At 45.3% G+C, this 27,506-nt stretch overlaps 1 protein-coding gene and 1 long non-coding RNA gene across 3 annotated transcripts in view; one reads left to right on the forward strand and one right to left on the reverse strand.

Moving 5' to 3' along the window:
• Positions 1-27,506, reverse strand: part of ZNF76 (zinc finger protein 76) — a 33,207-nt gene that overhangs the window by 4,488 nt on the left and 1,213 nt on the right. The window contains exons 1-8 of one of the 2 annotated variants that reach the window (XM_049653388.1): positions 21,656-25,188; positions 10,141-10,309; positions 5,322-5,402; positions 5,130-5,207; positions 3,278-3,477; positions 1,100-1,216; positions 681-756; positions 28-153 (exon numbers count right to left, since the gene is read on the reverse strand). In XM_049653388.1, coding sequence (XP_049509345.1) covers positions 28-153; positions 681-756; positions 1,100-1,216; positions 3,278-3,477; positions 5,130-5,207; positions 5,322-5,402; positions 10,141-10,213 — 751 coding nt within the window. In that variant the 5' untranslated portion in view covers positions 10,214-10,309; positions 21,656-25,188. Of the gene's footprint in view, positions 1-27; positions 154-680; positions 757-1,099; positions 1,217-3,277; positions 3,478-5,129; positions 5,208-5,321; positions 5,403-10,140; positions 10,310-21,655; positions 25,189-27,506 lie in introns of those variants that run through there. The other variant, XM_049653387.1, reaches the window with a different exon arrangement.
• LOC125938331 (uncharacterized) lies at positions 3,461-3,879 on the forward strand. The gene is made up of 2 exons (XR_007462671.1): positions 3,461-3,548; positions 3,779-3,879. It is a non-coding gene; the product is annotated as an uncharacterized LOC125938331 (long non-coding RNA).

Raw genomic sequence — 27,506 nt, forward strand, 5'->3', positions numbered from 1 at the left:
ATGTGAACAGGGCAGGGCCCAGCCTACCAGTGTGGGTCCGGACGTGCTTCTGCAGGTCTCCTGAGGTCTTGAAGGCCTTGCTGCACAACTCCTCTGGGCACTTATATGGCTTCTCACCAGTGTGGGTGCGCACATGGCTCTTCAGCCCATATCCTGTCCACATGTGGGAGGGAGGGATGAGAAGAGGCTCTGTGGGGCCTCATCCCCCTCATTATCCTAATTCAGAGGTTCTCCACCTTAAGGTCTGCTCCAGCCCTCCTCAGGCACAAGAAGCCTATGTCGACCTCTCTCCCAATCCAGCCTGGGCACATAAGAGGGGCTAGAAAAGCCCACACTTTACTCTTCAGGGGAGCCAGTGCCAGTCTAGAACAAGGGTCTGAGAGCTACGGCTAAAGGTTTCAGAGGGGAAATGAAGGCCGGAGAGATGCAATGGACCAAATACCCCACAGCTGATGCAAGAGGCGGGGGTCTCTCTACCAAGCCCCCAGGCTCCTTTGGCTGGCCTGGCTTATGCTGCCTCTCACTTCCATAACCGGGTTTCTTCCAGAGACGGCACCCTACAAGACAGAGTGCTCTGACAGCAGTCTCTCTAGGAAGGCAGGAAATTCCCAAAGCGAATCTAGAACTCTCTGTCCTCAACGGGAAGCAGGCCACCTTTAGTCTTCTTCCAGGTAAGTTACCTGTGGCAAAGGCCTTTCCGCAGCTGGGGAAATCACACCTGTACGGACGGTCACCCGTGTGAGCTCTTTCATGCACCTGTGGGGACAAGCAACCATGGGATTCAGAGGGACGAGGGTAGGAATATGCTCTTTGGTTTTCTTTAGAGCTCAGAGCATCAGTCCTGGCCACTACCTTTACTTTGCCTCTTTAGCTGAGAGGCCACCTCCTCCAGAGGGCACTCTCTGATTCTCTTCCTTCCTGCACATGTGTGTCACAGGCCCCTGGGCTGACATTTCTGTACACTCATACCTTCCTTCCAGTAGCCAGTGAGAAACTTGAGAGCAAGGACTCGTTCTAGTTAACACAGGAAGGTGAAATTACAGCCTGGGCGGGGCAGGGGAGGAACAGCAAGGCTGAAAGCTGTGTGTGACAACCTTACCTTTAAGTGATGAGCAGTGGTGTAGAGACGCCCACAGCCCTTGTAGCCACAGCGGAATGCTCTGTCCCCAACCTGCTGTCCTTTGCCGTTATGGGGAGCCTGGCTGTCATGCAGAACCTGAGGAAAAAAATCTTGAGGTTCCTGTATGTATTCTCTCTCTTCAATGATGAAAGGGAAGAGGTAGGATATAGGGCCCAGCTGACAGCTCATAACCCAATAAATAGGGTTAAACCTGCCAGAGGGAGAAGGGCAACCTGGGATGATAGATCCAGACAGACAGGAAATACACAATGAAGCACCCTACAGAACAAACAGCGCTGGCATGTGAAGTCACCACCCATCTCTAACAGATAGAGGGAGGGCTAAATGTCACAGGGGCATGACAGCTATGGAAGAAAGGGCATCCCCTAGACAGCTAGGGTAAGGTGGCCTTTCAGGCCACCCCCGAGTGAGGCTGAGATTCAGCAGCCCCCACTTTTGGCCACACACACTTCAGAGGCCACAGCTCTGGACAGTGTTATCCTCTGATGGGAGGAGAGCCCTCCCTCCCAGTGGGAAACCTGTGCTCAGAACGGGCATTCACAAGGGGCCTGCTGTGGGGATGAACTCACCTGGGCTCACCAGAGCGAGGTGACCATAAGCAGCAAGCTGCAGAAGTGCCCAGGGCAGGCCAAGGCAGGGGCCTGCAGGTCCTCGCCAGAAGTCTAAGCTCTAACTATAGCCCCCAGCTGACGGGCAAGTCCTTCTCTGTCATGTCTACTGGGAACATTGCTAAAGCCACCTGCTTCACACCAGCCTCGGGCCTCAGGGAGCCCTCACTGCTCTTCTGCTTTCCTGGGCCAGATCCTGTAGGGACTGTCCCTTAGTATTTGTTTCTGGGACACTTTGGCCTTCCCGGGAGCACCGAAACAGAACTCTGGAAGTTATGGGGAGTAGGGAGCAGATGGGTGAGGCCAAATTCATGGCAAGGTCTGTCTAGTCAGCTCCAGGTCTGGAGGTCAAGCAGCTGACAAAATTTCATGGACACTTAAGCAGCTGGTGAGTGGTGGGGGAGTGTCACAGGCAGCCAGGCCTGCTTGGTGGGCTAACCCACTCAGGTGTTTGGATTTCCCATGTCTCACTTGCTCTCAAGGGAATCAAGGAACTTCAGGGTTGGAAGTGACCTCTGAAGTCATCTAGCTCTATCTCATCCTCCCAGAGGAACGAGCTGAGGCCTAGGAGTGGAATGACTTGCTCAAGGTTAGACTAGGCAGAGGCAGAGCCAGCATGGATCTCAGGGCTCATGACTCAAAGCCCAGTTGTCTTTCTAACAGCAGCAAGTCTCAAATATGGCTTCTAAAATACACCACAGGGAACGGTGGCAGGAGTGGGCGTAGCCCTAAGTGGTCCGCTCTAAACTTTTGTGCTTCATTTTGATAAGACAAGAGAATTTATTCTCCTTTAACATAGCCACATAGTTTTATTATAAAAACAACTCACCCCAGTCTTTGGGTAACACTAGTGCTCCAGGGAGCCCCACTGTGTCCACCCTGAGGCTCTACAGCTCATCCTAGTGAGGCTGCACTCCAGTGTGGCATGCTCAGAGATCTCTGTGCCCTCTTCCCCCATGGGCAGGACCCTAGCTCCCACGGAGAGAGCGCTGACTGTTGACACTGGGAGAGCCAAGATCCTTTTCCCTCACAGCTAAGCTACTGTGTGGGCCTTGTGTTCCAGGAAGCTCAGGTGCTCTGTTGCATCTGCCCTTGTCATTGCCTACTGAGGTTATTTTTCCAAATGGCTACGTGAGTTGCAGAAAAGAAATAAATACCAGAACATCTGACCTCAGTGGCCTGGAAAACTATTAAAAGTCACTGGCAAGGGCATTCTCAGTACAGAGGATTATTACAACAGCAAAAGTAAAGCTGGGTCTAAATTGCCACTCTACAGATGGCACCATTTCTTACAGCCGCCTTCCCTCTGCAGAAGCATCATAAGCCAGGGCAAGTGTCAACAGCTGTTGGTGGCCCCATGTTATGCACACCCTGGATGGTGATGTGAGAGATGAGTCGGGGAGGCAGCGTGGAGGGACAAAGGGGGTAGTTCAGGCCACGCCCAAGCACAGGATGGCCCCCGTCCCCTAGGGTGGTGGCAGTTTTGGCCAAGGGAGCTGATGGGCAGCATCAGGCTTTGTGAGCTCACCTTGCTGGCATACTGCTCCAGGGCCACCACTGTGTCTGCGCTGAAGCCCTCATCGTCCTCTGCGGCCAGGTCCTCCAAGCCCACCTCTGTCTGCACGGCCAGGATGGCGCTGTCTGACGGCACAGCCACGGGGTGATGAATGTAGGCAGTGGAGCCGTCTTCCAGCTGGACGGCCTCCAGGGCACTGGGGTCATAGCCCTCTGCAGGGAACACGCGGTTAGCCCAGATGCTGCACAAGGGCAAGAGATACAGCTGGGACCCTGGCTTTAAGGTAACGAGAGGTACATATATCAAGGAAGGTTTCAGCATCTCCTGGTCCTTCACCTTGGTGATTCACTCTGGCTGGACCTCCTTCTGGGGCCACCTCTCCTGAGGACAAGGTCTCCTATGGGGCACTGACTGGGAACTCACAAGCTCCATGAGCACCTGAGGGGACCATCATCATCTTGGCCTAGATGACCCTAAGAACCTCCTAACATCACCTCCTCTAATTCCCTCCAGGCAGCACAGCATCCAGAGGGATCTCTGCAGGACACATATGAGATCGTGTTATCAGATGGTTCAACCACTTCCCACTGGTCTCAGGATAAAGACCAACAATAGGGGCGCCTGGGTGGCGCAGTCGGTTAAGCGTCCGACTTCAGCCAGGTCACGATCTTGCGGTCCGTGAGTTCGAGCCCCGCGTCAGGCTCTGGGCTGATGGCTTGGAGCCTGGAGCCTGTTTCCGATTCTGTGTCTCCCTCTCTCTCTGCCCCTCCCCTGTTCATGCTCTGTCTCTCTCTGTCCCAAAAATAAATAAAAAACGTAGAAAAAAAAAAATTAAAAAAAAAAAAAAAAAGACCAACAATAAAGCCCTTATCTTGACACTCAAGGCCCAGTGCACTGGCCCCCGCCTCTCTCATCTTACCCACCCCCCTCCTCTACCTTCTGGCCTTCAGCAGTTCCTTCAAACATGACATTCTTCCTCCTCCCATCTCTGAGCCTCACACGCTGTTCCTTCCTTCTCTTGGGAGTACAGAACCCTCCCTGCCATCCCTCTTCCCCCAGCTAAGTCTACCCTTTAGCTCTCAGCCCAAGCATCACTTCCTCAGAGAAGCCCTCCCTGAGCTGGATCTCCACTTGGGATGATCTGTTCATTGGTGACAGCATGTCTCACTTCTGTTTCCTACACTAGACTCTAGAAAAGCAGGGACTGTGTCTGCCTTTGTCCTCTCTTGTACACTCCACACCTAGCACAATGCCTGGCATGCAAGAAACTACTTGTAGAAGGAATAAACCGTTATTCCTCATTACCTTAGAGGCTTCAGTCTTTTTTTTTTTTTTTTAATATTTATTTTTGAGACAGAGTGAGAGACAGAGTGCAAGTGGCAGAGGGACAGACAGAGGGAGACACAGAATCTGAAGTGGGCTCCAGACCCCAAGCTGTCAGCACAGAGCCTGATGCGGGGCTCGAACTCACCAACAGTGAGATCATGACCTGAGCTGAAGTTGGACGCTTAACCGACTGAGCCACTCAGGCGCCCCACAGACTTCAGTCTTAAATGTCAGTTAAGTTTTTATTCTTGGTCTTGGATCATGTCCTTGGGTCCTGTTTAAAGCCCTAAGACTTTGTGGCTGTGCTAGAGCTAAAGCTGCCATTGAGGCCCATGCTATTGAGCCCCAAGGCTCAGTTTCCCGGAGGCAGAAACAGCCACTGATATAGTCTGGACCAGGGAAGGTAAGCGAGACCAGGGAGGGTAGGCGAGACAGCCAATCCAGGTGAGTTTAGGACTATAGCTCCCATGTCTATGCCCCGACCTCTGCCAATTATGCCTCCCTTCCTTCCTGCCACTCACGGTGACTGTGACCCCACCTTTGGGTGTGCGGTGTATGTAGGCCATGCTGCCATCTTCCAGCTGCACAGGTTGTCCATCCTCAAAGGAAAGAGGTTCTGTAATGAGAGCAATGCTTGCCTTTCTCTGGAGCTTGGTGCCTGGGAAGGGTCCCTCAGTGGGGGCTGCCTGGCCTCCCTCCATCTGGTAGAGGTGCCTTGGCGTGCTCTCACCTTTCTGCACCGTCACTTGGTGAATGTATGCAGTGGTCCCATCCTCGAGCTGGATCACCTGCCCTTCAAGCAGCTTCTCTCCTGTGAAGGTGGAAATGGAGAGAAGCAGATTAGGCCCCAAAGAGGTGGGAGGGACACCTGCCTGCTTCTAGAAGAGGCCTGCTTGAGGCATAGTCTGCCTGTCTAAGCACAGGTAACATGTCCCCTGCTCCCTGCTTCCCTGGGCCTGGGCCCCAGAGGTACTACACATGAAGACATCTCACCACGAGGAACCTAACAGCTTCCAACAGAATCCTTTCTTCTCACTCAAGGAGGAGCAACTTCATTTATTATTCTATCCATGCCCGGTGAAGTGGGGACTTCCAACCTAGTAGTAAGTTTCTGAGACTGATCTAGAGAACAAAGAATGCCCTGAAAAATACATTCCTCGTCTGCCACTGTGGCACCATGCTCAGAACTAGACCTTCTAATAAGGCAGTATAGCTTAGTGGTTAAAAGCAAGAGGCTTTGGGGGCGCCTGGATGGCTCAGTCAGTCAAGCATCCGACTCTTGGTTTCGGCTCAGGTCATGATCTCCTGGTTCGTGGGTTCGAGCCCCAAGTAGGGCTCTGCACTGATAATGCGTGCTTACCTGCATGCACTCTCTTTCTCAAAATAAAGAAAGAAATTTAAAAAAAGAAAGAAAAAAGAAAAAAGAAAAAAGAAAAAAAGCAAATGGCTCTGGAACAGCTTTGCCTCTTAACAGCTTAATAGCTGTGTGTTCTTAGTTTATTTAACCTCTCTGTGCCTTAGTTTCCTTCTCTTCAAATGAGGATTAAAAACTGTGTCTTCACTGGGTTGCTGTGAGGGTTAAATGAGTTAATGAGTAGAAGACAGTGACAGGAACAAGGTCAGCCCTCAGTAAGTCTGTTTTTATCATCATAAACCCAATCTGCATTTTTGAAGGAATAGAAAATAAAGCAACAGGGAGCTTATGTGTGAATGCAGCTGTCATGCTACTGCGTATCCTCTAGGTCTTATTCCATTGCTGCTGTGGGGAATGTCTCCTTCATTCACCTCTGACATTTTTTCTTCTTTTCTCAAGTAGGCTTCGCACCCAGTGCGGAGCCCAATGTAGGGCTTGAACTCACCACCCTGAGAACAAGAGTTGGACGAGTAACTGACTGAGCCACCCAGGCGCCCTGACCTCTGACATTTTCCTTTCAATTTTCTTATAAAAAGAAAAACAAACCCGACTCACCTAAGGCAACCAGCAAGCAGTATAGAATATAACAAGACTCCAGAGTTCCTGAGATATTTCCCATCTGTTATCTCAGATGCTTACTGGGGAGCACCTCTAAGAGCAACGGACTCTTCTGTTTAGAAGTAGAATTAGGCCTCTCCTCACGTCCAGTGAATTTCCAAGGGGACGAGGGGGAAAGAGTGAGAAAGGGAGGAAGGGAGAGGGAAGAGTTCATGCCAAGTGGTTTGCTTATTCCTTTCTTCCCGAGCTTCAGGTTTAGGAATTTGAGTTCTTATGATGTGGGAAAAGGACCAGGCAGCTGCTTCTGGCTCAACTCTCTGCTGCCTCCCCCGTCAGAAGAATCCCCAAAGTTGCCTCCACACTGAGTCTTCTCGGGTCTGTAACCAATAGTTCTACAAGCCAGCCAAAGGCAGGTAAGGCAGAGACAAAGGTAAGAAGTAGGAGAAAGGCAGTTAGGGTGCGGGAGTGGGATCCCCCACTTCCCTCCCACCAGGAAGCCATGGGCTTCCCCGCATCTAACACTTTATCTGTTGTGGCAAGGGCACCACACTTGGGGTTCTGAGAGCATTAGCAGAACTTCTGCTAGTACAGTGGCTATTGCTTCAAGGCAGGAGACAAAAGGTTGAGGAGAGTTATTGGAGAAAAGGTTTCAACCTAGAATCACCTCTCATACCAGAGACAACAATGGGGAGAGCCAGGGGCAGGGAGAGCAGTTCACATCCCACCTCATATCCCATTATGGAGAGGTGACCAGATGTTCCTGTTTGCCTGGAACGGTTTCAGTGCATTTTTATTCATAGCACACTCTTCCACCCTCAAAAGTGTTGGGCCTGAATAACACGTTTTGTGCCTACCCTAATTACAGATAAGTCTCATAAAATTTCAGGGCTTCCTGCTGCCTAAGCTGGACTCAGAAGGAGCTGCCTACCAACAAAGATGAAAGCACCCTGGTCAGGAGCTTCAGAGGAGCTCACCAGGGAGAGAGATGCCTTTCAGAACAGTGTGGTTCCAGCTCCAGAAGGCCAGCGCGACCCTCAGGAGTGTGCAATCTGTTGTGTGTGAGTCTGCGTACACACACGTGCACACGTTGCAGCACCGTGCAGGAGCCAGAGAACAGGGATGGGAGAAAGCTATAAATGGGGACGTGGGGGAGGCAAAGAGACCCAGACATAAGAAAAGAGGGTGGCTTTTTCAGGCCAAGTGCGGCCACTTGCTTTTTATTCATTCACTCGACCATTAATTCACAGCAGAAGACCAAGTCACGAGAAATAATTGGGTCTGTGCAGCAGCCACAGCCATGTCTATACTTCCTAAGTTCTTCCATCCCACTGAGACTGTAGCGGAGGGGCAACATCTGTGATGGGAAGTCTGCAAACACACAGTTTTGGGCTTCAAAAGTATTCCAGGCACACCTGGGTAGCTCAGTCCGTTGAACATCCGACTTCGGCTCAGGTCATGATTTCATGGTTCGTGGGTTCAAGCCCCACATTGGGCTCTGCACTGACAGCACGGAGCCTGCCTTGGGGTTCTCTCTCTTCTTTCTCTGCCCCTCCCCGACTTGTGCTTTCTCTCCCTCTCAAAATAAATAAATAAACTCTAAACAAACAAAAAAAGGTATTACAGGAGCACCTGGGTGGCTCAGTTGGTTAAGTGTCCAACTTTGGCTCGGTCATGATTTCAGTTCGTGAGTTCGGGCCCCGCATCAGACTCTCTGCTGTGAGCACAGAGCCTGCTTCAGATCCTCTGTCCCCACCTCTCTGCCCTTTTTCTGCTTGTGCTCTCTTTAAAAAATAAACATTAAAAAAAAAAGTATTCCAGACAAGTTCCACTCTCCAGAAAACAAAGCCAACCAGACCCACACATCATAGACAGTTCTTGACAAACAACCTTTCCAGAAGGCAACCCTTCCCCCCATATTGTCATATGGAAAGAGCTTGCTGATGAGATTAAGGGGCCTCTTTGTCGTCATCAGGAAGCAGACAATTTAAAATAAAATTAACAAACAATTTATCTGTACACTTGGAAATTAAAACACACTTTCACAATGTATTGAAACGAAGGAGGGTGATGTTGTAATGACAGTCCTTCATGAGGATGTTCACAGAGTCTAAATTTATTTTGAGAGAGAGTGCGCTCACATGCGCGAGACCAAGTGGGGGAGGGGCACAGAGAGAGGGAGACAATCCCAAGCAGACTCCTTACTGTCAGTACAGAGCCAACGTGGGGCTCAAAATCACAAACCATGAGATCATGACCTGAGCTGAAGTCAAGAGTTGGATGCTTAACTGACTGGCCACCCAGGCGTCCCCCCGCCCAATCACAGAGTCTAGAAGAGGCAAAATAAAGGGTAGGAACAAGGCAATGTTTGCCCAGTGTTGTCCAAGGCAGGCCATCTGGTGGGCCTGAGAATGCAGGTGGGAAAGGAGGCTGTCATGACTGTGCATAGGCCCTGCCCTTCAATGACAGTCAGTTCTCACTCCATGTCCACCTTGATTTTCAGTTCCTTGAGAATTGAATTTCAGGTGAATCCAAATTTCAGATAAACAATGAAGTCTTTTTTTTTTAGTGTTTAGTGTTATTATTTTACTATTTTTAAATATTTATTTATTTTTGAGACAGAGAGAGAGCAAGCATGCGCAAACAGGGGAGGGGGACAGAGGATCCAGAGTGGGCTCTGCACTGATAGCAGAGAGCCTGATATGGGGCTCAAACTCACAAACCACATGGCCTGAGCTGAAGTTGGATGCTTAGTCAATTGAGTCACCCAGGTGCCCCTATTTTACTATTTTTAGTATTCTGTCCCATGTTTACAAATATCCATCCCATTCAGTATTCATTGTTTATCTGTAATTCAAATTTTTTATTTTATTTTTAAAATATTTTTATTTATTTTTGAGAGAGAGAGGGAGAGAAAGAGTGTGAGTGGGGGAGAAGCAGAGAGAGAGGGAGACACAGAATCTGAAGCAGGCTCCAGGCTCTGAACTGTCCGCACAGAGTCCCACACGGGGCTCGAACTCAGTGACCCACGAGATCATGACCTGAGCCAAAGTCAGACGCTCAATGACCGAGCCACCCAGGCTCCCGTTTATCTGCAACTCAAATTCAATGGTATACCCCGTATTTTTATTCCTGGAAACCTGAGTGGGGCCTGAGGCATGAGATCTATAACTGGGTGTCCCCCTCTGTGCCTAACCTTGCTTGAAATAAAATAAACTGCTTCTAGAAAGTACTGAGAAACTGGACAGGGAATTATTTGAAGAGCAGGAAGTTATAACCACCACTGTGTTCATTCGTTTCCACAGGTTTTATGAACTATTCTTCACATGTAAGGAATCCTGCCTTCCAGAGGTCTTGGTTGCTGCAGCTGGGCTAGTCTGATTTTCTAGGCTGGCCTGCCTGGATGGCACTTTATTTTAAAGCGTTCCCGTTTTGCCAATTACCTCAAGAAATTCTCATGCAGAGTAAGTTGTGGCATGCAGGTGGGAGGACAGAGTGGGGGTAAGACTCTTAGAAGGGGACACTCCTCTCCAGAGGCTGGGGGAAAGGGCAGGATTCTGAGGTACCTGGAAATACTCACCTTTGACAGCTTGCTGGACATAGGCTGTCGTCCCATCACTGAGGGTCACCGTCTGCAGCCCCAAGCTCTCCATGGCAAACTGCTACTTGTATACTCAGACATGAAGTTGGCTTCTGGCCAGCACCAAGAGCCACAGCTGAGGTCAGAGATTTCCTTCTGGGTCACAAGTCTGAGAAAATGGACAGTCAAATTATGAGTTGTATACCTTCCTCCTGCTACAAGGATCTACAAGGAAAGAGTGGATGAGGCCAGCCAAGAAGAAAAAGAGATGAATTCTTCCAAGTATACAACCGTGTTGGTTTTTTATGAAGAAGGTTCAAAACATACCTATTTAAGAATTCTTGAAGTTGAGCACATGACAGAAGCACACCAAACTATTTGTAAAACCCACTTTTTTTTTTTTCCTTTCTGAAGTTTACTTATTTATTTTGAGAGAGGGAAAGAGTGCTCTACTGGTGCAGAGCCCAAAGTGGGGCTTGAACTCACGAACTGTGAGATCATGACCTGAGCCAAAGTCAGACACTTAACTGACTGAGTCACCCAGGTCCAATCAAAACCCATCTTTAAATTCACTCTCCTCAGAAGGAAGCCCCGTTGAAGGCAGGCTGCCAACCCCAAGCTGCTGATTCTCTCTACACAGTCTGACATCTCTCCCACGCTCAGATCTATCCATCCACTGGCCTTGCTGGCCATCATCAATGAATATCTCACAGGCATCACTAACAGAATGAGTCCCCAACAGAACTCACAATGGGCTCCCCAGAACTGTTCCCCTTCCAGTAGTCCCTATGCCTGGACTGGCATCTCTGCCCACCCAAAATTGGTGGGGTCATCCTTGATTCTTCCTTTTCCCTCAAAAATCTCGATACACCACTATCTGACACCATACACAAAAATTAACTCAAAATGGATTAAAGACTTGAATGCAAGACGTGAAACCATAAAACTCCTAGAAGAAAACATAGGTCATAAGCTCCGTGACATGGTCTTGGTTCTAATTTTTTTGGGTCTGACACCCAAAGCAAAGGCAACAAAAGTGAAAATAAATAAGTGGGACTGTATCAAACTAAAAAGTGTCTGCACAGCAGAGGAAATCATCAACAAAATGAAAAGGCAACCTACCGAATGGGTGAAAATATCTGCAAATCATATATCCAATAAGGGGTTAATATCCAAAATAAAGAACTTATATAAGTCAACACCAAGAAACCAAACAATCTGATTAAAAAAGGGCAGGACCTGAATAAATATTTTTCCAAAGAACACATCCAGATGGACAACAGGTACATAAAAAGATGCTCAACATCCCTAATCACCAAAGAATTGCAAATCAAAGCCATAATGAGATCTCACTTCATACCTGTTATAATGGCTATTATCAAAAGACGCAAAATAACAAGCGTTGGGAAGGATGCGGAGAAAACGGAACCCTTGTGCACTGTTGGTGGGAGTGGAAATTGGTATAAAGTGGAAAACAGTATGGAGCTTCCTCAAAAAATTAAAACTAAAACTACCATATGATCCAGCAATTCCACTTCTGGATTTTTATCCAAAGAAAATAAAAACACTAACTTCAAAAAAAATAAAAGCATCGAGCATTATTTACAATAGCCAAGACATGGAAAATACTTAAGTGTCTATGGATGGATGAATGGATAAAGAAAATGTGGAGCATATATAAAATGGGATATTATTTAGCCATAAAAAAAGGAAATCTTGCCACCTGTGATAACATGGATGGACCTAGATGGTATTATGCTAAGTGAAGTAAGTCAAAGACAAATACCGTATGAGCTAACTCAGAAGTGTCTTTAAAAAAAAAGACTCCAAACACCCAAACTCATAGATACAGAGAACAGATTGGTGGTTGCCAGAGGCAAGGGTCAGGGGTGGGCAAAATGGATAAAGAGAGTCAAAAGGTACAAATTTCCAGTTATAAAATAAGCAAATCACGGGGATGTAATGTATAGCATGATTGACCATAGTTAATAACAATACTGTGTTGTGTATTTGGCAGTTGCTAAGAGAATAAATCTTAAAAGTTCTAAACACAAGAGAGAAAGTCTGCAATTATATATGGTGAGGGATATTAACTAAACTAACTGTGGTGATAATTTCACAATATATACAAATATTAAGTCACTATGTTCTACAACCCAAAACTTAGTATAATGTTGTATGTCAATTACACCTCAATTAAAAACAATTTTAAAAAACTTAAGAAGTATATGTACCTATTTCAGGTGAGTATCACCTCTCACGTCTTACCATTGTTAAGAGCCTCCTAAAGTATGTCCTCAAATAAACTCTTGCCTGTTTCCTATTCACTTTGTAATACTGTGTCAGAGTGCCCTTAAGAAAAAGTACAGGGGCATCTGGATGGCTCAGTCCATTAAGCATCCTACTCTTGATTTCAGCTCAGGTCATGATCTCATGGTTTGTGACTTCCAGCTCCACCTCAGGCTCTGTGCTGACAGTGCGGAGCCTGCTAGGGATTCTCTCTCCCTCTCTCTCAAAATAAATAAACTTAAAAAGAAAAAAAAAAAAGTACAAGTCTACATCCGCTACTTCCTTGATCAAACTCTTGAGTAGCTTGCTATGGTCCTTGGACTCCACCTTGTCAGCATGGCTCCCAGCCATGATAAATCCCTGCAGCCCTGGGCGCTACCTCTTCCTGGTACTCACACTAGAGTCGCCTACTTCGGTACTTATCACTACCTCTTTAACATTTGTTGCCCACACAAGACTTTGGGCCCCAGCCTGGTTTTTGGTTCACTGTGGGCTCTCCACAAATCCTTGTGGAGTGACTCACCGGGTCCTTGTGTGCAGGGAGGGATGTGCTGTAGCGTCCTGCTGGCAGGACTTCCTTTGTACTGGCATACAGCCTGCTTGAGCCAGAGCCCAGACTTATGAAGCCTTGTTCTAGGTTTAGCAGTGAAGATTCTTATTGCCACCCATCCACAGAAACCCCCTGGACTTGGGATTTGGACTGCCTACTTGATTCTCACTGATTTCAATTAGTGCTGCCCAAACTGTTTTCACATCAGGGCACCCAGAGAGAAGGATATTTGTATATGGCAGATGCTGCTATTCGAAGCCAGGAGCAACCAGCTGGGGTTCTGGCAGGCCCAAGGCTGAGCGGGTCAACATTTTTACATGACTATAGCCTACTTGTGACACACCTGTTGGGATGTTCTCCTTTAGACTTGGTGTCCCCACTATCCATAAACATTTACTGAATGGGCCAAGGTACTACTAGCAGTAATAGTGAACAGTGCTGTAGAGCTAACTGTGTACTAGGCATTTTATATATAGTAACTCATTTAATCCTCATAATGATCCTGTAATTAAATAGTATTATCCTCACTTCATAGTTGAGGGAATTGAAGCCTAAGACACTAAGTAACTTGGCTCAAGGTTGCACAGGTAGTAAGTATGAGAAGAGGATTTTGAATCCAGGCTATCTAGCTCCAGAGTATGCTGTCATATACTTTACTCTGTAGCCTAGTACAGAGGTTTTTAGACGGGCGTTTTTAGGTCTGGCGACCTGAAAACACTTTTTTGGCATGTGAGCTTGTGCATTTTTCTGAAAAGAAGGGAGTTTAAGATTGTCATGAGAGTCTTACAGGAATTAAAGGTAAAGCACCACTGGTCTAGATGGGAATTCTGACATCTGACCCATATTATCTGGTCTACTAGGTTCCTGGCAGTGACCCCAACCTTGCCCAGAGCCTTGATAACCACAAGCTCTGGTCCTGGCCTCTCTTGGTCTGCTCCATGACCCTCGACCTTCAGAGTCTTAAGCAGGGAGAGAAATTCTTTTGGTACCCTGCTTCTGTTAACAGCATTGTCAGAAAAAGGATGCATATGAGACCTAGGTCTGGAAACAAAGCAGATTATGGGTTGAAAAAGGATTACAAAATGGCCTCAAATCTTTATGGCTGGCTCCTGTGGCTGCTGCTGCAATAGGTGGTTTAATTCAGCACATCTGTACTCTATTGAGACATTCTGAGGAAAACCTGTGGCATGGTTAAGAACGCAGGTTCTGGAGTCAGACAGCCTGGGCTCTAACCCAGGTTCTACCTCTTTGAAGCTGTGTACCCTTGGGCAAGTAACTGAACCTCTATGAGCTTCAGATTCCACTTGTAAAAAAATGGGGATAATAATAGCACCTTCACAGATTGCTGTAAGGATTAAATAAGGTCACATATGTCAGCATTTAGCACAGTGCTGCCACATAAGAAGTACCCAAGAAAAACTGGCTCTGCGGAGGGGGATGGAAGAAAAACCTAAAGAGAAATGCTTTTGAAGCAATGGGTATTCTTAAACGTAGCCAAATAGTGGAAAGAGCCCTGTACTAGGAATCTGCAGAAATGGTTTCTAATCTCTTTTTTTTTTTTTTTTTTTTGAGAGAGGGAGAGAGTGCATGGGCACACGAGCAGGGGAGGGGCAGAGAGAGGGAGAAAGAGAGAATCCCAAGCAGGCTCTGAGTTGAGAGCACAGAGCCTGATGCGGGGTTTGAACTCACGAACCATGAGATCATGATCTGAGCTGAAATCAGGAGTCAGATGTTTAACTGGATTGAGCCACCTAGGTGCCCCTATATTAATTAACTCTTTCAAAATCTTAAAAATAACCCTACACAGAAACAGGTACATTATTTCCATTTTATGGATGCAGTGACCGAGGCTTAGAAGTAATTTATTCCAAGGTCCCACAGCTAGTAAGTGCGGAAGCCAGGATTCAAAGCCAGACTGGCCGGCCCCAGAGTCCATACCTCTCAATATCTGGTGCATTTCTTCCTTCTGCTAATATAGTGTGACACAATGTCAGCACTCAAAACACTTGACTATTGATTGTTTAACTTTCATCTCACCCACTGTAACTTAGACCCAGTCCTCCTGGACCTGACCACAATGGAAAAAGGGAATAGCTGGTAGCCACATTTCCCAAAATAATGCTTCTTAGACTCAAAGAAAACAAATCTCCACTCTTTTACATGTTCTCATGTGCAGGCTAAATATTCAATTTTCCTCCTTAAGCCCATAATATAAACCTTTAAAACAGTCAACTCTTGCTCTGTAACTTTTCCTGATCTCCGATGCTGCCTTCCAATAGAGCCTGGCTGCGGGTGGTGAGAAGGTGTTTTGTGGCTGCCAGGCATATACAAGTGTCTGATTGCCATTTTTCTCCCTTGCCTTTGTGAATCGATGCTCTACTCTGAATCCTTCTGTGCCAGTACTGAACTAACAACAATGATACTGGCAGGGCCAAAGAGAGGCTTGTCACTGTCTCAGGATGGCTGTGACTGAGCATTTCCTGCCTGCACTTGACATTTCAGATTCATAACTCCTGTGGCCTTTTGAGAAAGGATGGAGGGGGAGCAGGGGCAGCTGCTCTGTTTTCTCCTTGTAGGGTATAAGGTTTGCCAGCCCCCCAGTGACCTAAGCTGGGTATTAGGGAGAGACAGACTGGGGGCTGGGGGAGGGGTGGATAATAGCCATGATAAAGGGTAGAAATGAAAAGGAAGTACTCCTGGGGTGCCTGGGTGGCTCAGTTGGTTAAGTGCCTGACTCTTGGTTTCAGCTCAGGTCTTGATCTCAAGTTTGTGAATTCGAGCCCAGCACTGTCAGCACAGAGCCTGCTTGGGATTCTCTCTCCCTCTCTTTTGCCCCTTCCCACTTCTCTATCTCAAAATAAATGAACTTAAAAATTTTTTAAAGAAAAGGAAGTATTTTGGACTCTACCATAACTTGCAGCCAGCTTCTGTTTGTTGACTTTTTAAAATGAACATGGGACACCTGGGCGGCTCAGTCAGTTGCGTGTACAACTTTGGCTCAGGTCATGATCTCGCAGTTCGTGAGTTCAAGCCCCACATTGGTTCTCGGTGCTGTCAGCCCCATGTCAGGCTCACTGCTGTCAGTGCGGAGCCTGCTTCAGATCCTCTGTTCCCCTCTCTCTGACCCTCCCCGGCTTGTGCTCTCTCAAAAATAAATAGAACATAAAAAAAAAAAAAAAAAGAAAAAAAGAACTTAACCTGGCTCTGATGCAGGAAATAGCCCTCTGGCTTCATAATATATAAATGTTTCCTAATGTAAAAACATAAATTATAATTTATCTGGAAGAGATAACATTTGGAAAAGCTTTTCAGATACTTTGGATCTTTAGGTCTTTCCACGAAACAAGATGTGCTTCAATTATCTCCTCAAAGCAGAAAAATAAGGGTTATGAAAGACAGGAAACTAAACAGTAGCCACATATTTGTGTTTCTCCACTTTGGCACGGTTCAGATCTAATCTGATCCACACGCAAGCTAGGCTTCGCCTTGACTACAGGCACCTGTTCACTATTCCATCATTTTCTGCCAGTCCAAACTCCTCGGACATTTGAAATAAGGCTTTCTGTACTCTGCTTCAGCCAGCCCAGAGGGCAACTGTATTTAAAGCCAAAAAAAGGAAAAAAAAAACAAAAAACAAAATATTCACTTGGCAAGAGAAGAATGTTCAACTTTGGGGGGAAGAAAAGACTTAATTTTCGCTCAGAAAATTCCTCATTTGGAAATAAAAGTTCTCAGAGAGGAAAAAGTGACATTAGGTTGGAAGAGACAGAGGCTCAGCAAGTCAAGTGGCAAACAAATTAGAACCAGATTTGGAAGAGCTGTAGTAAAACGATTCAGTATTTGTTATTATAGAAAAAGACTTCAATGCACACACAAAAACCTTGGTGAAAGAGGCTTGGTTCTGTGGGTTTCCAAACACTAAAGAGAAAACAGGAAATTAATAACAGAAACTTGCACACATTTAAAACATCAGCTAAACATCTCTTTGCAAATGGCACAGTGATTTTAAAAGCCCAAATCACTTTTTAGTGTGGTTCCTATTTAGCTACTACAATTTTATAGATTTGAATTAGTCACAGAAAAGAGTAATTAGGCAAAACGGATTATTTTTAATTCCAAAAGGGCAATGAAAATGCAGACCCCTTTACTGCAGAACAGAATTCATTTAAACTAAAACAGGTAACTTAAAAACTTAATTTTCAGTCATAAGTTTAAGAATTTTAACACCTTAGCTCGTAAACACCCAACACAGAATCACGGCTATTTCAAATCCACCTTTAGTCCACTGAAAAAAAGTCCAGAATAAAGTCATTTTGGAGGGGGTGTACAATGGGTGTACATTATACCAATATGCAAATTAATACAGATATTATCAAGTTACATCGGACTTGTTTCTGGAATTCAGCCTGGGGTCACTGCTGGCTTGAGAAGGGCTATTTGAAAATGAAACATGCCATCAGCCATCAGGAGGAACTGGATCATCATAGTTATTTAGGTACATAGTGTTATTTAAAAAACATCACCCTGGGACAAAAAGGTTAAATTTATGCCATCAGTTCATCAAAATGGAACAATACCCAAATCTCAACTAGGAAGAGAAGGTAGTTTTAGCTTCTGAAATCAAAAATCAAGGCAAAAGAAGAGTTAGGTTTAAAAAAAAAAAATCAACATTGGGGAAAATATTGAAGAAAGAAAACATAAGACATGATATTAAAAACACATGCAACTTAAATATACACTTAACAATGGTTAAGATGGTAATTTTTTTTTACATGTATTTTACCACAACAAAAAAAAATTGGGTGAAAAAAAAACACATGCAGACATATACAAACCTCCAATAACAGTCTCAAATTCCCACTAGACAAATAAGGCTATAATATGAATTCATATAAGCAAAAACACTAATAGTAAATAAATAATACAAAAAAGGTTCACTGTCATTAGTAATTAAACTACAAGAAAGAATAATCATGGTGGTATATATTTACTCCATTACCATAAATCAAAGTATTAATATCCAGTAGACAATGAGATACCACTACACGCCTATCAGAATAGCCCAAATCCAAAACAGCAATAACACTAAGTGTTGGCAAGGATGTGGAGGAACAGGAACTTTTATTCATTGCTGGTAGGGATGCAAAATGGTACCGCAAAACAGTACTCTGGAAGACAGTTGGGCAGTTTTTTACAAAATTAAACAGTCTTACCAAATGATCCAGCATTCCTACTCCTAAATGAGTTGAAAACTTATATCCACAGAAAACTAGCACATGGATGTTTATAGCAGCTTTATTCATAATTGCCAAAGGCTGGAAGCAACTAAGATGTCCTTCAATACACAAAACTGTGGTACATCCAGACAATGGAATATCATTCAGTGATAAAAAGAACGACTGGGGCACCTAGGTAGTTCAGTTGGTTAAGCGTCTGACTCTTGATTTTGGCTCAGGTTATGGTCTCAATGGTTGTGAGATGGAGACCCATGTCAGGCTCTGTGTTGGGCTTGGAGCCTGCTTAAGATTCTCTCCCTCTCCCTCTGCCTCTGCCCCTGCCTCCACTTGTGCTCACTCGCTCTCTCTGAAAGAAAGAAAGAAAGAAAGAAAGAAAGAAAGAAAGAAAGAAAGAAAGAAAAAGAAAAAAGCCACTAAGTCATGAAAAGACATAGAGGAAACTTAAATGCATTTTGCTAAGTGAAAGAAGCCAATCTGAAAAGACTACATACAGTATGTTTCCAACTACATAACTTCTGGAAAAGGTAAAACTGTAGAGACAATAAAAGTATCAGTGCTTGCCAGGGGTGCAGGGGGAGAGAGGAAGGATGAACAGATGGAGCACAGGGCATTTTTAGGGCAGTGAAATGATTCTGTAGGATACTGTAATGGTGGACATATATCTGACGTTGTATATTTGACAAAACCCACAGAATATATAGCACAAAGAATGAACCATAATGTAAACCATGAACTTCAGTTAATAATAATACGTCAATACTAGTTCATCAATTGTAGCAAATATACCACACTAATGCAAGATGTTAATAATAGGAAAAACTGGGAACTGGGGCAGGGAGGGGAGTATATGGGAACTGTCTGCATTTTCTATTCAATGTTTCCATAAACCTAAAAATGCTCTAAGCAATAGACTCTATTAATAAAAACAAAAATCCAAACATCAGTGTTGGCAAGGCCAGGAGGCAGGCACAAATGTGCATTGGAGATGGCACTAGAGACAGCTCCAGGCTCTCCAGGGCACAAACCATCAATGCTTAACCCCACCAGGGGTTAACCCCACGAGGAAAGGTTCAGAATCTGAGATCTAAGAACCTCATCTTCATAATTTATTCCACAAAGAGAATGCACAGAAAACAGCACTACTTGCACAGGATGCTTAAGCCTTTTAAATAAGAACCATGAAGACCATCTGGATTAATGGAAGAAAGTCAACAAACTAACACTAAGTAGTGAGACATAAGGTTGAACATTCACTCAGTTTCAACTTGCAGAAACCTAAACTCCAAGTGAGAGGAGAGGAAAAGAGGCCAAAAAGAAATGAACGGGGTATAACCTTAAAAAAAAAAAAAAAAAAAGTCGCTGGAATGGAAAGATACCAGCATGGAGTAGAGAGGTGCTTCTCCATTGGACACTAAACACATTTGCTTGGTTATCAGCTCCTCCCTCTTGGGGTTTCCTTTTATTCTTCCCACAGCCTGCCCATCACTAGCTGTACCTCATCCCTCTGATGTCCTGCAGAGAAAGACATTCCTCCTTTAATTCATGCAGTCTAAGGACTAAGGTAGGGAACTTCTTCCTCTAGAATTTTCCTTCTTTCTAACCACAAGAGGTCTAGTAGTTGTTTTTAAATGTGGTATTCCTCGGGGTGCCTGGGTGGCTCAGTCGGTTGAGTGTCCAACTTCGGCTCAGGTCATGATCTCACAGTTCGTGAGGTCGAGCCCCACGTCAGGCTCTGTGCTGACAGCTCGGAGCCTGGAGCCTGCTTCAGATTCTGTGTCTCCCTCTCTCTCTGCCCCTCCCCTGCTCATGGTCTGTCTCTCTCTCTCTCTCTCAAAAATAAATAAACATTAAAAAAAAATAAATGTGGTATTCCTCAAACTGGGCTGTGTTGTGCTTTGTATGTCTTGTGGCATAGAGTGTCATGGTGGGGCCCTATCATTCAGTATCCTATGGTGATCTCTGGGGAATCTGTATATTCTTCACTCAGAGCAATGTCCATGAGGCTGTGGGGAAACAGGCAGAGTCTTACCTTGCTGGGAACGGGTGGGGAGGGGCAGAGTATACATGGGTACGAACTCTGTGTAGGGCAATGTGGCAGTATCAATCAGAAGTACAAATGTGCCTACCATCTGACCCAGCAGATAGGTCATGTATGACATGTATGTATGTATGTAGACAGAACATGTGGAAAATGACACAGGTCTAAGGTTCGTCATGGCATCCCTGTATGCAGTAATAGCAAAAACATTAAAAGCAGCATAAATGTCTATCAATATGGAATTTCTATACTATGTAGACATAGTTAAATGAGGAAGGTCCTTACATACAAACACACAAAGATCCCCAAAACATATTAAATTTAAAAAATGGCAAAATATAAAACAATGCCTTCTGTATGCTGCCACTGGCATGCAAAAATCTGTAGAAAGACAATCAAGAAATTACTAAGTAGGGTTGCGTGCAGAAGGGTAACAGAGTGACTGGGGAATAGCAACAGAAGGATGACTTTTCACTGGACTTACAGACCAAAAAAAAAAAAAAAAAGTTAGCCTCATGAATGTTAAATACACAAATGTATTTATATGTTAAATAAACAAATATAAATAAATGAACAAAAAAGGAAACTCTGGAAGCATGCTTTGCATTCCTTTCGTTGGCTACAGGAATATCTACGGTTCTGCATTTGTGAGGCATGGCTAGTCCAGTGCTGACAGCATAGATTCTGTTATACAGCTTTGCAGCAAAACCAAACCTGAAACTTTAGCTTCACGGCTCATGGATCGTATGGAAAGGTGACCAAGCTGAGCATGAGGCAACAGCAAATCTGCACAGGATCTGAGAACAGGTTGGCTCTAGCACGTGTGTCCCCAGCCTGGTTACAAGGGTCAGTCTGGCTGAAGTGGTAGCTAGGCAGGGGCTGCCTTTCTCCCTCACTGCTTCTGTGGCTTCAGACGGTACTTCTTAGGTTGAGAGGACGATTTTCTCAGACAGAGAGAACTCTGGTCTCAGGTACACCCTTGACATCTAAGCCTCAGGTCAGTTCCACAGTCTCAAGGAGCCCCCAGGTCCTTGGTTCTTATCGTAACTGCATGGGTGCCATGCTTTATCAAATACCCCAAAGCAGCAGGGACTCCCAACAAATGAAGAGCGATACAGTGAGAAATAGTACCAAACTAACAAGTTCTATCTGTGCTTCTCGGAGATGAATCATTTACTGAGGGCAAGCCAGGAGTAAATGTTAACCCAGAGGCACCAGAAGAAGTGCTCTGACTTCCAGCTGGTGACAATCTAATGTGCTGTGAGGCTTTGAACGTCACATTCAACATCACAGATCTTTTCCGATTCTGAGCTGTAAGCGAGGAGCCTAAATAGGCCCTTCACTTCTACCGGCAAAACAAAGACAACCGTGAGACCCTCACATCAATACATAGTTCTCTACCTTGACTGAGCGCTGCCAGGGCAAGAGGCATCCAAGGTTTCGTCAGTAGCTTTTGGCCACCAGTTAAAGACAATAGCTTCTGCTGCACTTGGATTTGTATCTCAGTGGTTTTTTCCACTCACTAGGACAAAATTTCCCCATTCTGTTAAATGAAAGATGATGATTACATATCTACTCTAAACAAATTTTGTGGGTGATCTGTCAGTGAAGATGGGCTGTATCCTGTGCTCTTGTTTAGCTGGTCAGAGACTCTCCTTACAATATAAACACTGACATCTAAATGATACATGGATAAACATGGCACAGCGACTATGCTTCCAGATGCAGTGAAGGGATTACTCTGCCACGGTATGTTTTCCTTAAATTGGACTCTTCTAGGGGGAAAATAACACACTCCTACTTTCTGTTATACTGCTTATAACTTGGCGTAATCAGCACCTAACAAAGAATGTGTCCACAACTGAGCTCTTTGCTCAAATTTGAATCCTAAATCAGCTCCACTTACTGGGAATTCATTCTAATTGAAACTCTCAAGGCTGGATTTGAAACCATCTACTCCAGAACCACGAGCTCCTTAAGAGAAGATCCCAACAGAGGAGTAAACGTTGAGTGAAAGAATGAGGGAGGGAAGGAACGGAGCCCCACTGCCTTAGCTCTGCCCCAGCTCTGCCCCAGCCCCAGTGACCACTTGGCCTCACTTGAAACATCATCTTGCTTCATCTCTGACATCCACGTTCACTGTTTTCCCAGACCCAAGTCAGTAACAGGCTTTCCCTGGCTCATGTCACACCAGACCACTGGTGTCTGGCCTGTTTCCTCTGCACTTAGCAGCGAAGCTGCACCAGGCAGCTGGTCTATACTGTTCCACGAGGGCACAGCTGCATCTTCTCCATCACTGTATCCTCTGTGCCCAGCACACGGCAGGCACTCACTGGGTATTACTTTAGCAAAGGAAGGATGGATTCTTAACATCAACACTGCTAGCTGGCATAGGGCTCAGCAGTTTTCAAAATGCTCTTCGATGTACAGATATGTTACCTTGTTTACTCTGAGCACGAATTCGTGGACTCTCACAATGGGCGTGGGCTGAGAAGATGGCTTGTTTCTAGTCTAATGCAGGCATTCTGCAGATGAAGATACGGAGGCCAGAACTGCTGAAGAAGTTCCAAAGGATCATGCAGCTAGCAGGTGGCAGAGCCAGGCCTCACTCCTGAACTGCCAGTGTTCTACTGTACTGCCCTGTCTCTTGCTCAGGAACAGTGTTCTTTCAGTTCTCAGGAGAGCAGAAATTTACTCATGTCTAACAACTTGTGTATCCAGTGGCTTATGCAACATCTCCATGCCCAAAAAGCACCTGAAACTTGACACACTCAAAAGTTAGTTCCTTATCTATCTCTTCTCACAACCTACCCCTCCTCCTGCTTCCCCATTTCACTAAATGATAACTCCATTCTTCAGTTGCTCAGGCCAAAAAGGAGAGAGCCATCCTCAACTTCTTCTGTTTCTTTTACATGCCATATCTAAGCCATCAGCAAATCTGGTGGCTCCTCTCTCTCTCTCTCTCTCTCTCTCTCTCTCTCTCTCTCTCCACGCGCACACACACACACACACACACACAGCCAGAATCCAACCACTTCTCACTTTTCCACTGCTTTACTTTGGATGCAAGCCACCAACTTCTCTTGCCTGGACTCTTGGAGTAGCCTCCTAACCAGTTTCCCTCCTTCCACTCTTGCGTTCTATGGGTCACTCTCAGCAATGCAGCCAGAATGATCCTGGATGTCAGATCACATCACTCATCTGTTTAGAGCCCTCCAATGGCTTCACTCTCACAAGGCACAAAATCTTAATGTGACCTGCCACCAATCCACTCACGTTCCCACATCTCTCCTGCTGTTTCCCCTCTCTTACACTACTGCAGCCATACTGGCTGGAGCCTTTATGTTCCTCGAATGTAGAGTATACGAGGCATACTCCTGCTCTGGGGCCTTTGCACTTGCTGTTCCCTCTGACTGGAACACATTTCCCCCAGATATATGCTTGGCTCACCCTCTTAACTTTTTGGCTCAAATGTTACCTTTTCAGTGAGAACTTCCTTAACCAACCTATTTAAAATTTAACACTGACTCCAGGAACTCTCTCCCTTCTCTGCTTAATTTTCTCAACATAAATTTTACTTGTTATTTGTTTTTGTATGCCTGTCCCCAACAGGTGAGCTTCTTAAGTCCAGGAACTTTGTTTTATTCACTGCTCTGTCTCCAGGTACTAGAAAAGTACCAGGCCTCTAGCAGGGAGTCACCAAACATTTGTGGAATAATGAATGAATGAGTGAATGAATGAACATCCATACCTTTAAGATGTCCCAGTAATCTAAAGGCCTTAGGCCAAAAATGGAAGACCCTAGTTGAGCTCTGGTCTCCCATTCACCTCCCCCCACTCCCTTCACCTTCTCACTTCCAGGGCAATAGGTGCTGGTTACCAGGATGTTACAATTCCTGCGCCACCAAGTACAAAATTCTGCAGGGTGCTAATTTTTGTTTTTAGCGCCCTATCTCACAAACAGAAAAGGTCAGGGATAGGTTAGACTAAATATACTACTTAACCTAGATAATAGTACTGACTCAGTAACATTTGCGTTGAGGTGTTTTCCAAGGAACAGTGCTAAATTTGCACTTGTTCAACTAGCTTTTTTTTTTTTTCCAACTTTTATTAGGGATTTCAAACATACACAAAACTAGAAAGAACAGTGTAACGTATCCTATGAACCCAAATCCACAACTTTGGCAATTACCATCATTTTGCCAATCTGGTTCCCCCTATTCCTGGACCGTCTTTGCAACTCCCAGTAAAAATTTCACATTGCTGTTTTCTTGAAAACTGGTCTGTATATAACAGACCCTGGCCTTGTAACCATTGCATTCTATCAACAGCGGCAACCAATCTCTCTAGTCTTACCAAACATACAGTGAAAACAAGTACTTACACCCATTCCCTTTTGCAACCAATGACTAAAAAAGGAAGTGTCTAAATTCCAGACTGTTTAAATCAAGGGACTTGCCCATTATGCGTCTAGAGGGATTTGGGGAGGGGGGTTGTTGTGGCTACAAAATGAACATAGACGCAAACTGTTTTTACTTGTTTGTATCTGATGCAGAATTTCTGAGTTCATTCAATCCAGTCAGTATTACTGACTACCTCATAATACAGACACTAGATTAAGATGATATTAGATAAAGAAAACCCAGCCGCTATTCTGAAGGAAATCACAGTGGAGCCAGGGAGTAGGTTGAGAAGTACACAAATAACTAAGATCCATGGCAGAATACGTCCTGTGCCCTAAGAAAGATTAAACAAGCCTAAGGCAAAAGCTTATTTTTAAAAATCAATTTGGGAGCACCTGGGTGGCTCAGACTTTGGCTCGGGTCATGATCTCCTGGCTCCAGAGCTCGAGCCCCATGCTGAGCTCTCTTCTGTCAGTGCAGAGCCTGCTTTGGATCTTCTGTCTCCCTTTCTCTGACCCTCCCCGCTTGCATTCTCCTTCCCTCTCTCTCTCTCTCTCTCTCTCTCTCTCTCCCAAAAATAAATAAATCTTAAAAAAAAGATCCATTTGTAGACCCCAGGGTTTACCCTTTCCTTAACTCTAGTTTTACTCTCTGCTGTTATGTATTATTATATAGCCAACAAGAATATTGTAGGAGACCTGGGAATTTGGTGACCTACAGAAAAGACTCTTGGATGTGGTCTTTAATGTCACATTTTGCTATTCACCATCCAGTCTTCCGGTGGGAGGGCACTTGAAAGTCCTCCCAGAGCTGAAGAAACAATGGGGCTAATTCAATGCAGGCAGAAACCAACTCCAAAGCATTCTACCCTGAGGGCATATATACCAAGCCACTTCAGAAACAGAACAGGATCATGGGAGTGTGTCCAGGAGACGAGGCTAAATCAATTCAGAAGGGTCTCCAAGATCTCTCTCTCTCCTTGCTACCTAAAGGACTGTGATCGTGGTGACCTACAATCAGAAGTTCCCAGAGAAGAGTGTAGTTCCTTGGACTAACCAAAGGGACCAGTGAGGTTTGGCTGCACAGTGCTGTGTGAGAAGGAAGGAGAGCTCAGAGTGGCAGGGTCATTTACGCAGCCCTGGAGTTAGATGCACAGAAGAATGGAAAAGGAGAAGTTGGGATGAGAGGGACATTTGCATTATAATCAGTGTTATCAAAATGGGTGAAGTGAGAACAGCTGGGAGAAAAAGAAGAGGAAGGATGGAAAAAGGTACTGTGAGAAGGGGCAGGGATGCAGGGAGAGGAAAAAGGGGAAGATTCTGGTTTGTAAAGGAGATCACTGATGACAATGGGGAGGATGCCATGGGATCTGGGAATATAGGAGGCAGAATCTCAGGGGGATACTGGACAGAACGTGAAGAGGAGGGAACTTAGAATGGGAGGATGTATAGGTTATGAAAGATGGGTTCATGCTGGGATGGAAAGGGCTCATTTCATTGAAACTAGGTAAAGGAAATCACTAGATAAAGGGCTAGTTAGATGAAGTCTTTGGGTAACAGGACAAGCTGTGGATGGTAGAAAGGAGGCAGCTAGAACACTGAGAAGAGACTGAAAATAGGGAATTATATGACTACTGGGCCAGTGGGTTTTAGAGTATATGAATTCCTGGGGGGAAGGGACTTAACAGTATGAAAGGGTTTGGCGTTGAAGTGGCAGACCCCTTAGGGTGAGTGAGATCATGTAGTAAGGGCTGTGAGAGGATATCTAGACAAAAGGTGAAAAGAGGTATTAAGGTGCAGGGGACTCCAGGCACATGGGGTGCAAAGTCATGAACAATGGGTTGAGGAAGTCACTAAGCCATGAGGCAAAGGATAATAGAGACCTTGGGGGGGGGGGGATGGTCACGGAATGAGCTGATGTTGGGCTTAGGATCATTAGAAAATAAGGAACAAGAGGCTCAGGGTGACCTGGAAAACTGTGCAGGTTTGGGGACAAGAAAGTCAATGGAGCCAGTAGGTTTTGAAGACCATGGGTTCAAATACTCGCTCTGCCACTTATCTGTCTCAGGTTCTTTATTTACAACCAAACCAAACCAAGAGAAATGGGAAATGGTGGTGGATATAGTAATACCAACTTCTTGGGGTTGTTGCAAGGTAAGTTTAATTTATACAAAGCCTGACACCCAGTGGGTGCTTGGCCAATCATAATTAAAGATGTGTAAAGAATAAGAGGAGAAGGCCATAGCAGAGAGAAGAGAATGGGGATTCCAAGAGCTTGGTGGTAGAAAAGTAATGTTAAGGTATGGGCCCTGTCTTCATTGTCTGTTGAATCCCTATCACCCAGGACAGAGTAAGATCCGTAAGAGCTTCTCAGCTTAGATTTAAGGGCTCCCATGGGCCAGGCATGGTGCCAGGTACTTTGCATGCACCATCTCAGGCAAGACTACTATCCTCCCTTAGCAGAGGTTGAGGCTGAGGGTTCTTAGAGGCTAAATGGTATGCCTGAGGTGCCACAGCTGAAGAACCAGAGACTAGAACCAGGTTTCTTATCACATCAATGCCCCTGGCTTTGCAAACATGTTAACTGATGGGGCCTGAGCAAGGGAAATGGGTATGGACTATTAAGAGTGTAGAGGGTCAAGGGAATGAGGGAATAAGGCTCATGAAGCAAGTAGAACCTGAGGTGAGGTTACAAGAGTAAACTTCTAGGGAGGGTACAAAAATGATTGCAAACAAATACCATCTTGACTGAGAACTGTAGAATTTCACAGCTGGAAGGAAACTCTGAGATCATTTAACCCAACCTTATCACAACACAGACGAGAGGCTGAGGCCGAGTGAGGCAGGGAC

This window comes from Panthera uncia (assembly GCF_023721935.1).
Source record: "Panthera uncia isolate 11264 chromosome B2 unlocalized genomic scaffold, Puncia_PCG_1.0 HiC_scaffold_24, whole genome shotgun sequence".
NCBI classification, from domain to species: Eukaryota; Metazoa; Chordata; class Mammalia; order Carnivora; family Felidae; genus Panthera; species Panthera uncia.